Source organism: Cydia splendana, chromosome 1 (genome assembly GCF_910591565.1).
Source record: "Cydia splendana chromosome 1, ilCydSple1.2, whole genome shotgun sequence".
Lineage (NCBI taxonomy): Eukaryota > Metazoa > Arthropoda > Insecta > Lepidoptera > Tortricidae > Cydia > Cydia splendana.
The window spans coordinates 17,780,026-17,796,793 of record NC_085960.1 but is presented as its reverse complement, the minus strand read 5'-3'; the positions used below and the strand labels follow the sequence as shown (position 1 = coordinate 17,796,793).

Below are 16,768 nucleotides of genomic sequence, written 5' to 3'. Positions count from 1 at the left end.
CGGCAGGGGACGTCCGTGTAATCGTTACTTATTCAAACTGGCAGACGTAGGTATATCGATGTGGTCCGCGCATGCGTCCAGCCACTTTGTAGGTCAGGGCCTCACAGTCTGCACTGGAACCTAGCTGCAGGGATAAAGTTTAACCATTCGCGATTTATACCGCATATTATAAGTTTTTAAACGTGTCCGCCCTACGGACGAAATGTGCGAACAGCCGGGGGCCGCGAAGTGTGTTTTGAAACGATACAGAAGCGCGGTGCCCTTCCGCGATCCGACGACAATACTCCTCGGACCGGTCCGAAAATAAAGCCGCTTGCGGGGTTTCGCCAGAATATTATTTACGTTCTATAAGGAGATCGGGACGGACTCGCCGGCGCACTTGGACAGCGATAAAGTGTATTGCCGCAAGAAAATGTGATGCGAGCGCCTGTGCCTATTTAGCGGTGATGCAGATGAGTCATGGACTTGAGCGTATTTCTGTAAAGCAGTAGCAGGCATCGTGAGAATTTGTAAGATTTGTTCTGTATACAATACCTACGAACTACATTTGGCAACGTTTAGCCGCATGTTTACCCAATCGGTGCGCGAGCCGGCCGGCGCGGCGTAGCCGTTGTTCACGGCCGGATATCATTAGTTCCCCGACAAAAGTTGCGCAATGGCGATATAATATTATTCTATATATGTATATGTATGTTTTATTCAATTTTGACAACATATGGCATTAAGAGTCGACTCAAGGCCGGCATTATCATAATGTAAACCGTGCAAAACGTAAACACTGGCTGCACTAAAAAAACTCGCTCTGATGTCACCGGCAAACATTGGATCGTGGAATATAAAATTAGATGCGTTCAGCGAATCTATCGAAAACGGTTCATTGAGCGACGAGCGGGCGAGGCGAGCGGGCGCCGCGAGCGACCGGCAACGAACGACGAGGTACGGCGGCGGCGCTCGCGCCGGCGACCTTCGCCGTCACGGGCGCCGCGTCACACCGCGCCGTCAGACTATTTTCGTCGCATTTTGGCAGCTCTCCTAAACTCGTGCGCTCCTTACCGTATCCCCGTCCTAAACAGTCTACACTGTACGCTCTTATCACTCTAACGTGCATTTCTTTTACAGATTGCGACAGACTCTAGCGGCGAAGCTCGCCGAAATCGACGAAGTAGTGTCCGAATTCGACCGCGTGTCCGAGAAGATAGACGCCTTCCGACAGCGAATAGAAGTGTGCATCGCGAAGGTCAAGACTTTCTACGCGTTCGGAGAAGACGACGAGAGCGGACTCCGCTCTCTGACCAAGGAAGTCTCCGATCTCGCGGAAGCCACGAAGAAGTTTACGGACGAGAGCAGAAAGCGCTACGGCGGCTCCGCCCCTGCGGACGTTTCGCAGGAGCTGTCCTCTCTCGAGCTGTCTGCGGAAGCGCTGACTGCAGCCATGGAGGAGAAGGAGCGGGAATGGAAGCGCGCGCGCACGACGCGCTCCGAGTACACGGCTGACGTCGAGGACGTCCAGGCCTGGGTGCGCGCCGCGGAGCTCACGGCTCGCGACCGCGCGCTGCCGCCCGAGCCCTACCGCGAGCGCCTGGTGGCCACTCGCGCCGAAGTGCCAAGCGTCACAGACCGTATGGAGCGGCTGACGCGCAATGCGCGCGCCATCGTAGAGGGTTCTCGCGACGCCGCCGAGCGGCAGCTGGTGTCGTCGACGGTGAGCGCGCTGGCCGAACAGCTGGCGGCGGTCACCAGCGAGCTGGAGGCGCGACAGGCGGCGGTCGAGGACGCTTGCGACGCGGTGGCCCGCGTCCTGGCGCTACTCGAGCGCGTCCTGCTCTGGGTCGAGACGCAGCGCGCCTTCCTCGCGCGCCCGCTGCCCCTCACTGACCTCGCTGAGGCTCAACAAAAACAGACTGAATATGGAGTAAGACTCACTACTACATTTCTTTTCAGTTGGGTTTGACTACTTTTGTTTTGTTTATTTACACTTTTGTTTTGTTTACAGAATGCACTCAAGAGTTGTAAGCAGCAAACAAAGAATTTAGCAGATATGACTAAGGAAATAGAAGCCATTGAACGCGTCACGAGTTCAGGGGATTTGCCCGGTAGACTTGAGGCGGCGGAAAATGCAACCATAGACGTTGAAAAGCGATTAGCAAAGACCGTTAGTACAAAAAACGATAAGAATTACATATAATATATTTACGTACCTATTGTACATACATAACATAACCTTCATTGTTTTTTTTACAGAATGGTTTGTTACAAGAACTTGCAGAAGAATGGGAGAGATGCGAAAAGAAGCTTAAAGATGTCGGCCACTGGTTGGAAGCTACGACGCGAGCGCTCGAAGCGCCACAGAATGCTAAGAAACCCCTGAGGGACCGGCTGGCATTCAGAGAGAAACTTATAAACGACATCTCCACACAGAAAACGAAAATTTCGTACGCCGTTGAGAAACTCAACGTGAGTGTCAATCAAACGTATGAACCGAGATCAGCGTCGGGGCTGGGGTTTAGTGTTGACTGTTTGTTTTTGATGCAGGTACATTTCGGGCCGGACGGCGTGGCGGCGCAGTCGGCGGGCCCGGAGGGCGTGACGGAAGCGGCGCGCGCACTCAACAGCTCCCTGGACGCGCTGGGCGCCAGCACCAGCACGCAGGCGGCGGCGCTGTCCGCGGCGTTGCAGCAGGTGGAGGCGTACTGCGCCGACGTGGCGCGGCTGCGCGCGCAACTGCTCGATGCCGAGCAGCAGCTGCGGCACGCGGCGCAGCCTAACTACAGCCCACGCGACCCCGAGCGCGCGCAGAGACAACAACAGGTAAGGACCGTTGTGAGCTCGGCACGGTCGCGCGCTCAGGGAGTCCCGCCTGACTAGTCTCGCCCTCCCTGGGCGCGCGCCCTGTAAATGTACACGCACCGACACCATCAGGTCTAGTAGGTGGCTAGCGAATATTCTAGTTTTGTTTATCGAATTCGAGGTAGCGAACACGGCTTAGCACCGACCCGGCCGTTTCGTGGGCGGTATCGGGCCACCTGTACATTACCACTGGCTACGCATTCATTTTTATTTTTCTTTTGTTTGTTTCCTCCACCCTCACCCGCTACTAACTTGTCGATCACGTATCCTCGTAGGCATGTCGAGAGAGAGTCAAGTCGTTGCAGAGCAAGATTCAGGCGCGAAACGAGCGAATAAAACTTTTAGTACAGCGTGGCGGGCCCGACGCGGACCCGCTGCCCGACGCGTAGCCGCGAAACTATTTAGCTTTTAAGTCCTTCTACTAGTTATCTATTCGATTCCTCTATGAAAAATATTATATATTAAAAATTAAATATATATAATCGAAACATCGCAGCCACAGTCGTTTCTTTTCATGATCCTCAGCTTTCATCGCCCACACGAAACAGAATCATCTAATTAAACGAACACTTGTAAATGATGTATTTGTCCGTACTTGCGTATCAGGAGGTCACCCGGCGTATCGATGAGCTGACTCGGGCTATCTACGGCCTGGACCCGTACTTCGTGATGTCCGCGACGCCCACGGACGAGGCGGCGCGCACGCTGGCCGCGCTCGTGGCCACCGCCGACAGCGCCCGCGCGCGGCGCGCGCGCTCGCCCGACCGCCGCGCCCGCGCCCTGGCCGTGCCCGAGACGCGTCGCGGCCGCAGCCCCGCCTGGGTGCTCGGAGGGACCACCTACGCTGAGATAGTCCGCGGACAGGGCTCCAGATCCAGCTCCGTCTGTTCCCAGAGATACCCGAGCACCCAGAGGCACTATGAGATACTTAATGTCGAAGAACCCCACATCGGTTCCTCCGCATCTCACGGCGAATACAGTGAAATAAGTGCACGGTGTGAACATACAGAATACGATAGTGCTCGGTCCAGTGAGACCCGCGTGTATGAATGTGAAAGTGAACCTGTTAGGGTAGAAATTTGTCGGGACGAATTTGTACCATATACTGAGGAGGACTTTCATGTAAACCAAACTATGGACTATAAGGTTCAGGAACCCGTTCATGTGGCACAGGTTGTGGAAACCGTGGAGGAACTCCCGGTGCCATCTTTAGAAATAATTCAGGCTGACTATCAGGAAAAGGAGCGCAGTCCTGACAGTCGAAGTCGATCTCAGGAGTTATCTTATGCGGAAATTCTAGCTCTAGGATTACGTAGACAACCTAAAACACAAACAATTGTATCTCTTCCGAAACCACAGGTCGCGCAAGTTGATATAGCAACGGAAGTTACAAAAGATGTGGAAACTCGGATAAACCAAAAAGACCGTATTGATAATTTGAAGCTGAAACCAGAGAAGCCAGAGCGATCGCAACGTAGCCGCTCCAGGGACATGCCGAGACAAAGGCGAGCTCCCGAAAAAAGGCAGACTCACGAAACTCAAGTGCAGAAAAAGAAAAAAGCTAGTAAAAAAGTAATAGAAGTTGATGACTTTGATGACGCTGATAACGATGACATGCCAACCTCTGTTGAATTTAAAGTAGAAAAACCAGAGACTTTAAGAAAAGAAGTTACTAAAAAAGTGCAACACAGCGCCACTGTTGTGGAAACTGTTACTGAAATGGTTTTAACAGAACCTGTGCAAGAAGAACCTATTGATATTGAGCATAAGAAAATAAAAAAGAAGAAGTCAAAGAAATACAAGATTGATGAGGATGAAATTGAAAAAGCGCTTAAGGAAATCGAAAGTCTTGATAAACACAAGAAAAAGAAAATAAAGGATCTTCATGAAAAGAACGAACCTGAATTTTCGTTTGAAAATCAAGTTAACAAGGACAAGACTCTTGAAATCCAAGTTTTACCACAAGAGGGAGTGACAGAAAAGCTCAAGTCTAAGAAAAATAAGCACAGAGTTATGGTCACAGATTTTATAACCATAGAATCACAGATAAAAGAACCAGAAACGAAAGAACCAGAACCAGTAATGCAACATCAAAAGATAACTGACACGCTAGAAAATAATAAAGTAGTAACTGAGGTCTCAGACGATATTGCCCAGCAAGTCAAGAATGAACCAGAAAACAAAAAGTCTAAAAATAAAAAGAAGAAACTCAAGGAAGAAAAACACAATGAACAATCACAGATTGTTGACAATGCTTTGAATGTTTCGCATTTGGAAGATATAAAAAATATGACTGAGACTGTATCGAAGGATGATAGATTTGATTTTAGTAATTTTAATGAAAGTGATGCTAAATACGATAAGCCGACTAAAAAGTTGCACGGTGCAGAAACATCATCATTTGAACTATCTAGTAACTTGGAAATAACATCCGAAATAACAACCGAAACATCTCTGAGTCGTGAGTTTGTAGACAGTTCAGAAATAAAAGGTAAATATATAGAGCAATCTTCTTTTAATAAAACAATACGCGACCAAGAAGATATGTCTGAAAGAAATACTAAAACAAAGGTTGTTGAAGTGGAAATTCCCAAAGAGAAATCTAAGAAAAAGAAAGAGAGAAAAAGTAGTACTAAAACTCAAAATCAAGCTATAAATTTGACAGAAACGAAAACTAAAACTGATTTAGAAACAGCCATCCAAGATAACACCCGAGAAGTATCAAATATACCTAAACAAATAGATGATCATATATCTCAAAATAAAACAGTTAAGAGCGAATCTTCTGAAATAGTAGACGTGTTTCTTGAAATAGGACAAGTTAAGAAGGAAAAGAGACAAACAGGACACGATAGTAAAATATTCAGTCTAAACCAGGAGAGTCCAGAAACCGTTATCTATGAAGCTACTCTAATTCAGCAAGAGGATACAGAATCAAATCCTACGTCAAATAAATCTGCCAAGGGTAAATCCAAGTCTAAGAAGACAAAACATTTAGATAATGACCCAGAAAAAGTTTCTGAAACAAAAAAAATAGAAGTTTTGGATGAAACTGACAACACTATGGAGAAACAAACCACAACAGGTAAAAATATTGCCGGCTCAGGTACTAAAGGCAAGTCTAAGAGTAAAAGATCTAAGCAATTGGGAAACCCGGATGAGACCCAAGTTTTGATAGAAAAGGAAGATAAGCCCATTGAACAAACTGATGAGGAGCAGTTCGAAGTAGTGAAGAGCCATAAAAAGAAACTTAAATCTAAAAAGCCTAAAGTAGTAGACGATGAAATAGAACGAGCCTTAAAAGAGATTGAAGAGTCACAGGCATCAAAGAAAAAAGAAAAATATGCGGAAAAAATACCGAAGAAAAATCAACGATCCGAATATTTGACAGAATCTCGCAAGACTGAATGCAATGCAGATATTATACATGAAGTATCAGAAATAAAAGAAAACCTTATTACATTGGACTGGAATACACTGATGGCTGAGGAAGAATCAGTTCCTCTAGAAATTATCAAACAACCAGAAATACTAGAAACAACTCGACAGGTAGCCACTGAAGTGACTATACTCGATTCTAACGCCATATTGAAGGAAGATTTTAAAAATATTTCTAGAGATAATATACATGATGTTAGTTCCGAAAGTACTTCTAACGAAACGAAGTTAACCAAAGATTCGATTGTTACTAAAGTTGACATAAAAAATAAAGAACAAGAAACGGCATCAAGTCCTGCCAGCGAACAAAATAATAACGATAAAAATTTCAATACAGAATCCCTTAAAGATACTGTATTAGTTGAAGAAACTACTATCGAACCAGTAATTGATGATGTAAAGACTAAAACGATATACCTTATAACTCACGAAGAAAAGAAACTACCTCCCATCAGGACAGTCAAAGTGTTTAGCAGTAAAAGCAATTCTTTGGAAGAATCGGAAAATATTGTAGAATCACCTGCAAGTGCAATCACTGATGTAAGGTCTTCCAATAATCAAGATAATTATGATGAAATCACTACTGAAGAGGAGAGAGCCGACAAAGAACGACTAGTAGAGCAAAATGTTCATGATTTAGGTATAACGCAAGATAGACCAGATGTTGTCGTCAGTAACGTAACAAGCAGCTATACACAAGCCACAGCGGAAAATATTGACACACACACTATTTCTAAAGAGATTGACAAGTCTTACGTAAAGACATTTGAAGAAACTGACTCTTCTGATATCGCTAATAGGAACATCAGTGTAGATATTTTGAAAGATGACTTCCAAAAACCCCATCTAGAAGAAGCTGATAAATCGCTACCTTCCGGTCATGTACCAGAAACTTCAGCCAATACAATTTCAAAAACAGAGGTCATAACTGTTTCTGAATTTCAAACTAACGTCAAAGTTGAAGAAACCAATAAGGCCGACTACAAAGAGATACATAAAGCTGATACTATAGAAACGGGACACGAGATAACCGTTTCTGAAGTAGCAGCAGAAGATCAAAATACAAATGAGGTCGAAGAAGCCATATTTGGTTCGGTAAAACACCGTAATAAAAATGTTAAAAATGAATCTCAAAACTCTTCAATTCCTTATGAGGCACTTGAAGAGATCAAAACCTATTCATTAGAGTTAGATTTTGATCAGATAGATTATAATTATTATCAGTATGTACTTAAAGAACATAAAGATAAAGAAAAATTGGCTGAAGTTAATTTATTGATTGCACCAGAAGTGGTCAAGAACATAGTACCGAAAGAATCACGTAAATCGGCTGAAACTACTGACATTTGTACAGAAGTTCTGCGTCAGCTCAAAGAAGAAACTCCTAAGTATAGTTATCATGAGATTAATGCTGCCGAAGCCTTGCTGGCTTCCCTCCCTACTGGAACAACTCTGCAAACTATACCAACTAAAGAAAACAAGACCGTTATTGAACCAGAAAATGAAACATTATTACATTTACAAACGGTTGCTGAACCTACTGTTTCAACTGGTAACAACGAAGTTACAAGTATTGAAAACTTAGGTGCTGAAGAACCGCATCCGCATGTGGATGCTCTTAAGTACCTTAGTCACGAAGTGCGTCCGCAAAGTTATCATGAACTTGTGGATGCGGAAAGTATATATGCGTCGATTAAAGAATGTCGTCAATCTCCTGCTAAGCAGGTAACCTTCGAAGAATTGCCTAAGCATACCCCGGAAGTTGAAACATTCGAAAAATTTACGTTGTCTGAAGCGCAATCTACAAACGTATCAATTAAAGAAGACCTAAAAGAACTAACCCCGAGTTTAATTAATATAGTCTGTGAACAAACACGGCACAACTACCATGAAATTAAAGACGCTGAATACTTATTAGCTATCGCAAGGACTGTTGAAGATGGTCAACACGTTGCGTCTACTAATAATGTGGAATCCATCAAAATACAAGAGAAAACAGTTTCAACAAGTGATGAAGAACTCATCGCAACATCTTCAGAAGCAGACAAATATATTGATGCTGCAATTTACGAAACAAGTTTAGAGCATGTTCAATCTGTGCCAGTGACAAATGGACTGAAAGAAGTAACCACTGTGACCAACCGTCAAATAAATATAAATAAATTACGTTTCCATGAATTGCCTAGATTTAATTATCAAGACATTTATGACGCGGAAAAATTATATGCGATTGTAACAACAAGCCGTTGTCATGAAGATGGATCAGACATAATTCAATCGCAGGAACGTATTCGCGTTAACACACAGACGTCGGACGAGATAGTCTCAAATACGGATGAAAGTTCTATAATATTAAAAGAAAAATATTGTGAAATAATATCAGAAAAAAAAATGAAAGCCGATGGAAAAGTAAATGAACCTACCAATTTAATTGACGACGCAATTGAAAATTCTGCGAAAGATACAGAACCTAGACCTGCGGGCAGCTTGGGTTTAGTTTTAGACTCATTGCGATATAGTTATCATGAAATTCAAGATGCAGAACAGAAACTGGCTGTTCTTATCACTGACAAAGAAAACAAAACCTTAGCAGAAATCATAGAAGATGATAGCACCGTGCCTACAATCGAAATTCAAGCTGAAAAAGCAAATAAGCAAGATCTTTTTGGAGCCGAGTCAAAGGCTGCAGAACCTCAAAGCTCTACGTCTACCATATCAGATCCTACTGAGTCTTGTCTTCCAAATAAAGATGCACCATTTGATAAAAATGATGAAGAAAAGCCATCCGACTATATAATACCTGAAGAAGAACTGAAGCATACCTTAGTTTCTATGATATTTAAGGATAAAACATTTGTTGAAAATTCTTTAAAAGCTGCAGAAGCGATGAAAGTTATTGTCATTGAACCGAATTTATCCTCTAATGAAGGTGTTTATCAAACGATTATCGAACGTGATAGTAGTGCTACCAGATCAAGCGACGTCGCTGAAAAAGGGGATTCTTGCATAGCAGACGAGGAAATAGATGATGAATTAGATTTCGTCATAGTAAGCAACAACGATGTGATTCAAGAAAAACCTTTAGATTCAACAATTAACATTATTCATACCATTAATGAACCAGTGTGCACCAGTATTTCTCAAGTCGATACTATTGTAACATCCGACGTGAGTGAGAAACCTGACGAAATACCATTGTTAGAACATGTATCTACGATAAACGAAGAAGACAATCTGGAAGTAGTAAATACACCACCATGCACGTTTAGCGATTCTCGTGAGTTTATTCAACGTGAAATACAATCAGCCTTCGATGTTGCAACTGAAAAATGTACTAAAGCTGATACGCAATCTTTTACTACGGACCAAAGTGTTCTGGAATCTAAAGATTCAGACATTTCTATTCAATTAGAACAAAATATTACATCACATAAGGATACTGACATTGAATCCGTTATTCCGGAACTAAGTGATTTCGTTAATGTAACAAAATCTAAATCAACTACTGAACAAATAGTTCTACCACGTCCAGATTCCGAAATTAGAACCGAAGTGAAATCTCCCATTCATAGCTTGCAAGATTTACTCCCTTCTATAGACTCTATTCCCGAATTTAAACCTTCATATCCCATAGTAATTTCAAACTTATCAGCTGATGCTCCTGAGTTTACACCTTCTTACATGTACAAATCTGTAGAATCATCATCAGAAATAATAACTCCTTTTGGTATTGACCAACAAAAACAATTTCCGGGATTACATGGAACTAGAGACATGTCATTTACTCCTGAAACAGACACTGAAGGGAAAACTTCTTATTCAACCATTTTACAAACTAAGAAGGAAAAAGAATCTCAGCCTGGAAGGGACATTTCAGATCCTGCCGACAAACCATCTAAGGAAACCCCGAATGAAACTGATAAAGTAACAGAAGAAGACACGCAAGCTATATCTAAACGACACAAAAAGAAGAAAAAGAAGGAAGATAAGCGAGAAAAAATCGTTGAACAGCCTACGCATTTTAATACCGAATCTAAAGATGCTGAACCCAAAACAGACACTGAGCCTATAAATGTTTGGGCTAAAAGTAGTGAGGATGGCAAATCATATGCTGAAGTAGTGGCAGAAGGGTTGCATGAAAGTATAGACAGTAATTTGACTAAACAACAAGAATCACAGCTTATATACGAATATCATGTGAAGCATGACGTCAAATCCGGCGCACAAGAGGAAATTAAAATTACACCGGAAACACAGATGGTAGACTCTAATGAAAGTACTTGGGCAGAAATAGTTGCAATCCATCATTCTTCTCCTGAAAGAGTCGAAGAAGTACCGCACAAAGAAACTTTCAAAGAAATTCTTGTACCCAGACCACCACTGATATTAGTAGACGAAAGTAGTTCCGAATGTAAACCTGAAGCACCTGTTGATACAGAAGGTTTTATCATTGTTGAAAAAAGGAGCCGCTCTAGGTCTAGATCAAGAGATAACAGGTCTCGATCAAAATCAAATGTTACACTTTCGTATGAAAAACGTGAAAGATCTGAAAATAGGTTTGAAGCTCTACCCATTCTTAAACCAATAGAACCAGCGATCACTAGTCCTAATGAAGAAGGAAAGACGATTATGGAGAAAGATGAAGATAAGAAAACATTGATGAAGGTTGAAAAACCTAAGAAAAATAAAAGTCGGTCAGGAAAGTCTAAAGAAAAAGAAATTAATGTGCAATCAACAGTATCTGACGTCACTCATACATATGGAGAAGATGAACAGCCAAAGAAAGATAAAAAGAAAAAATCAAATAAATCCAAAGATACTGTAAAATCAGAAGACATATCTAAACCTAAAGAAGAAGTCCATGAAACGTATGTAGAGCCTAAAAATGAAACAGAAGTAAAATCACCTCAATTAAAAGAAATTGAAGATAAAAAGAAAAATAAGAAAAAGAAAAAAGATAAACAGTCTTCACCTCTTAGGGAAAGCATTAAATTAAAACCTTTAGAGGAAATAAAGGTGGAAGAAAAACCAAAACACATCGTTGATAAGTTAGTCACTCAAACTTCTGTGTCCAGCCCCGAATCTATTCACACACCTATCAAAGACAGGTTTTATAACGAAGCTCAATACTGGAAAAATGATCCAAGCGGTGTAGAGGAAGTTCTCACCGTAGAACTAAGTCCAACAAAAGAAATAACTTCTATTACTACTGAAACTAAAGACATTCAATCTGTTAATACTCCTATATGTATTGAAAAAACTGGAACGGACAATATACAAAAATATAAAACTGAGCAGACAAAAATGAGCGTAGTAACTAGCAGGACAGAGACAAAATTAACGGAAGAATTGTCGCTTGAAAGTAAAATGGCTGACTTGCAAAGAGAAATTGAAGAAATGCTAGAACCTGAAGATTCTTCGTTAGTGAGCGATGACACGCCAAAAGAATTAATTAGCTCTGCTAGTTCCGAGTCTCAAAATGATGTTATAGATAACATTACCCCTTTATTAGCGTCTCCTGAATCTGAGGCTGAGATTGCAATTACTGTAGAGGAGCCACCCCCAACTTCTAAAGATACAAAATCTAAAGAAGAAGTAACACTTGGCGATAAGCATATAAGCGTCAGCATGATCGATGCATTGCTAGAAGATGAACCAGCAAATATGCATCCACAGGATGAAATCAAAACAATATGTAGTAAATTTATAGTCAATAAGGAATTTGAACAAGATAAAGAAAAGGAAAAAGTAGGTGAACGTATCGATGAACTTAAAAGTATGACTGACAAGCAAACAGTTCAAGATAATGTCAACAATAGCGTATCGTCTGAAATGTTTGAAAAACCGCTAGAAGCTGTAGAAATAACAGACCTTTCTAACCCTGCTCATGACGTCATTACTAACTTATCTAATATAAAAGTAGACAATTTCTGGGTGGATAAATTTGCGATAGATGACGCTGAACATCTCCTTATCGAACAGAATCAAATTGAAACTCCAGAAGTTGTCTCACTTAATGAAACTAAACGCGATAGCCTAGAAGAAAACATAGTGATTGATAATTCGTTTTGGATCGAAAAACCTATGTACCATGACGCGGAATGCCAATATTTTCTATCAATTGCTAAGAAAACAAAAACACTTCCTACTTCCAAAGTAGAAATACAGGCAAATGATCAGAACGATAAAGATAAGGATCCTAGCGGCAGCTCGGGCCCTACGTCCGACGCGGACGAGACTAAAGACCCTTGTGGTTCACCTTTTGATTCGAATTATATTTCAATGGATTTGCCCGGCGGAATATGCAGTTGGAAAGACCAAAGTTCATACTTGAGCGTAGAAACGCCAATAGACTCTATTATTAGCGATGACTGCTTAGGCGACATCCGAGAGGATATACTAACAGCCCTACCCTTAGAACCAGTTCCTCCCCCACCCTCACAGGAGCCGGCGGCAGAGGCAGCCCGGAGGACACCTAAGGTGACTGAAGTGCAGTCGTATTGTACAATTTTGCAATTTATTTATGTTTGGCATGATATTTATACTAAATTTTTAATTTCACTGATCACACGTATCGTGAATTGCCACCGCCAGCCATCGCCGGTCGTCTTGTAGCGCCCACCTTGGCATGTACTGTCGTCGCAATAGATTTTACGCATTTTATGTAGTATTTATTCTAGTCAATGTAGTGTGTTTAGTACTAAATCTAGTCATGTCTAGTCATCGTAGCAATCCACGCGTCAAACACTGTTTTCTAGTTTGTAAGCAGTGATCTTAAAATTGTAATAAAGCATAATAATATAATTGTATTTATGGTTTTATTTAAATGACTATTATTGCATTTTGTTTTACTATTACCCTTTTTCTGTTATGTTTTATTTTAACTCCATTTTTGTTATCTATTATTGGCGTAAAATTGGCCACTACAAGACGATCGACGAAATTTATGCTTTTTTTTAAGAGATCAAAGACAACAATTTTACTTACTTGGGCTTGAAAATAGTATACTAGCGATCAAAGGATTAATAGCAGCGAATGAAATACGACCCAGGTCAGTCTGATGCAAGACTTTCGTGCATTTTAAGAAATCCTAGTAGTTACCCTGATGTTTGAAAGAAATGTTTTATCGGATGAACACCTTAAATTTAATTAGCTTAAATTTACACATTCTCTTTGGTACTTTTTCATTGATTATTCGTAATAATTGATCTACTGGCTATTTTAAGGCAATTACTTATCAATTTTTTGGCGAAGTAATTGTCATAATTAAATATCAAAACAGTATTTTTATGACACTGTGTTCATCCTTTTCCTTTTCGTATAGCTACCATAAGCTTTCGTTGTTTCACTAGCCTTAATACCGTTAATATTGTTTTTGGTGTTGAATGGCTTCCCAGCATGAGCCAGTGCCAAATTAATATATCTTGAGTTTTGATGTTGTCCGTACCTAACTTTGCCCATGCATATGACCTGCTCGTCTGTTTTGTTTTTTCCTGCATTTATTAGCTTGAAACGAAGTGGAGTTTAAAGATGTCATCTGGTTTTAGTCTTTCCTCGAAATATAGTTTTTTTAAATAGTAAATTAAATCTAGAACCTCGAAGAAACCACTCTATTATTTGTAACGATGTTATTTAAGAATACATCAATTACCTACCAAGATATCTTTAGATTCGACTTCAGTAATCAGTAAAATAGTATCTAATAACAGTGTGTGTTCTCAGGATGACTTGTCTAATGATATAGAAAGTCTACTAGAAGAAGTAAAGAATGTACAAGCCCGCCTCTCGGATCTGCCCGATGAAAGTCTCGGAGCCATGGAGGAAGGTCTGAGGGTAAGTTTCATTGTAAATATGTCATTTTATTTAGAATTAACTGTCTATCCCACTGACAAGTTATTACTTGGGGTGTTTTTGTACTTTTTTTAAATCAACTATTATGTCAATCCGGTCTGATTCTACTAGAAAGTTGTACAGGATGTACAGCGAGCTGCGAAATTGTATGAACACATTATGTAAATACAGTTTTTTTATTTTATAAAGTGGTCATGTACTTGTGTACAGTTTGCAGCTGTGTGTACAGTCATTTGCAACATATTTACGGCATTAAGGCACTTAAATATTTCGGCTGCGTGGGTCGTCATTAATAATGCAATACAGTCGATGTCAAGATACTTTAAAAGGTGTCAGCTGAATACATGATTTGTAGCTGACTATATAGTAAATTAATAAAAATTAACAAAACTTCCGTGAGACACAGACATATACATATATATAAATACGTGAGTGACCCGTTCTTAATATATTTAATATATGTCATATGTTCTTAATATATGTCAATGTACCATGACATTACCGCGGCCGTAAACGACAACGACTGCGTTAGGTCGCTCTCAGTGCGCCTCGCTCATACCGTAATTTTGCTGCAAACGAGATTGCACTGGGAGTGAGTTTACGCGGTCGCTAGCGAATACGGCCGTAGACGTAGAACACTCATGGTAAGGGTACAAACTTTTTCTTGCTTCATTACTATAGCTCTAAAATAAAAATGCAATACCTAATTAGGTACATAATGTACGTAGGTATTTTGTATTTTTACCTATATTACGTTATCGAACTAAAACTATATGCTCATCATTTAACAGCTGGTAACTACGTCAAATTATGTGATTTTATTCTTCATTCAATTGCAAGAATCTATTTACATTCCAAATATTATGAAAGATTTCTTGACATTGGCTCAAATGTAAGTACTTAGATTCAAGTGAGAATCAAGATGTTTTCGATTGCATTAGTTGCGTATATTTTTCTGCTGACTGTACCCAAGATTTACATTTTGCAAACTAGCCTAATCTCAAAGATTATTGAAACACCCCAAGAATAAATTTGAAGACAATACTGAGGGCCCACCGCGAACAACGAAGTACGCAGATTTCGGGCATCTTTCTCTTTTACTCCAATAAAGGCGTAATAGAAACAGAGTTAGTTGCTCGAAATTTACGAACATTGATTTTCGCGGTAATAGCCCTGCTGCCGAAAGCTACATGATAGATAATTATTGTTACCCAGAGTAAACAAAACTAGAATAAACACAAATCGATCGATCAGACTCCGCATAATAAATTATAGGCAATTACTTACTGATATTTTGTTTGTTCTTGGCCATGACTGCATTTACACTGTTTAGTGGTGATGTCATAAAGGTATCTATTACGACATAGGTTAATAATAAATAGTTGCGTTTGGCATCATTCAGTAGGGCAGTGTTTCTCGGGTCGTGAGGCACTTCGAACCGACAACGAAGTACGAACGCGGGAAATTCGAATTTGTATATTAATATTTTTATTTAGAGCGTGAGTGTAAAGTTTAGTGAATAAGAAGCCTAATTGGATACTATTCGATAAAGGTAATTTACAATAGTAAGTAATAATAAAATAAGTATAATATATGTCTATTTCTAAAAAAATGTGGATACACAAAAAAATGTAAGTACAGTGACCTTAGAACAGGAATAGTGTTTTATTTGTTACGGAGGACAGTTTTCACGTCGGTACGTTTAAAATGAGTAGTTTTAGTGATTTATTGCCACAATCTAATAAACATAGTTTAAACGCCACTATAAAAGCTTAAAACAATTCGGTTTTATACCGGCAATGTTCCCTTCAACCAAGAGGCTGTAAAATCAACTTTATAGCTAGATATATCCGTCCGTTTTGAAGGAAACATCTAAAGTTGTACCGTGTATATTTATAAACAAACAATGATGGAATGTAGAACACTTTAAATATAAATTTGAGGGATTACGACACCGCTTGTTTATATATGTTAACTAATAATACTAAGCTGAAGTAGGTAGGTACCTAATGAAACTTAGTAAACCCACTGTGAATGTATTAAAATTTAAAAAGATCTTTCAAACGATATACATTAAAAAAAATATATAAATAAAGAACCGTAGCGAATCGAAACTAGCATATTTCACATTTAAAGTTTAAACTAGCATACTAATAGCATCACTCTTAACTGACCATCCCTATATTTTATAATATTATAAATATTAATATAATATATTTATTGTAAATGCGAAAGTAACTTTGTCTGTCTAGGTATCTATTACCTCTCTACGCTTAAACCGCTGAACTGATTTAGATGAATGAGATAGTATGCGGCCCGAGGAAGGCATGGGATAATTTTTAGGGTTCCGTACCCAAAGGGTAAAACGGGACCCTATTACTAAGACTTCGCTGTCCGTCCGTCCGTCCGTCCGTCTGTCACCAGGCTGTATCTCACGAACCGTGATAGCTAGACAGTTGAAATTTTCACAGATGATGTATTTCTGTTGCCGCTATAACAACAAATACTAAAAACAGAATAAAATAAAGATTTAAATGGGGCTCCCATACAACAAACGTGATTTTTGACCAAAGTTAAGCAACGTCGGGAGTGGTCAGTACTTGGATGGGTGACCGTTTTTTTTTGCTTTTTT

General features: G+C 40.2%; 1 protein-coding gene across 10 annotated transcripts in view; it reads left to right on the top strand.

Annotated features, from left to right (window-relative positions):
• Window positions 1-16,768, top strand: part of LOC134794578 (muscle-specific protein 300 kDa) — a 202,018-nt gene that overhangs the window by 145,534 nt on the left and 39,716 nt on the right. For 9 of the 10 annotated variants that reach the window (XM_063766393.1, XM_063766410.1, XM_063766429.1 and 6 more), the window contains 6 exons: window positions 1,120-1,912; window positions 1,994-2,152; window positions 2,242-2,454; window positions 2,533-2,808; window positions 3,454-12,765; window positions 14,008-14,118. In XM_063766393.1, coding sequence (XP_063622463.1) covers window positions 1,120-1,912; window positions 1,994-2,152; window positions 2,242-2,454; window positions 2,533-2,808; window positions 3,454-12,765; window positions 14,008-14,118 — 10,864 coding nt within the window. The remainder of the gene's footprint in view (window positions 1-1,119; window positions 1,913-1,993; window positions 2,153-2,241; window positions 2,455-2,532; window positions 2,809-3,453; window positions 12,766-14,007; window positions 14,119-16,768) is intronic. The other variant, XM_063766437.1, reaches the window with a different exon arrangement.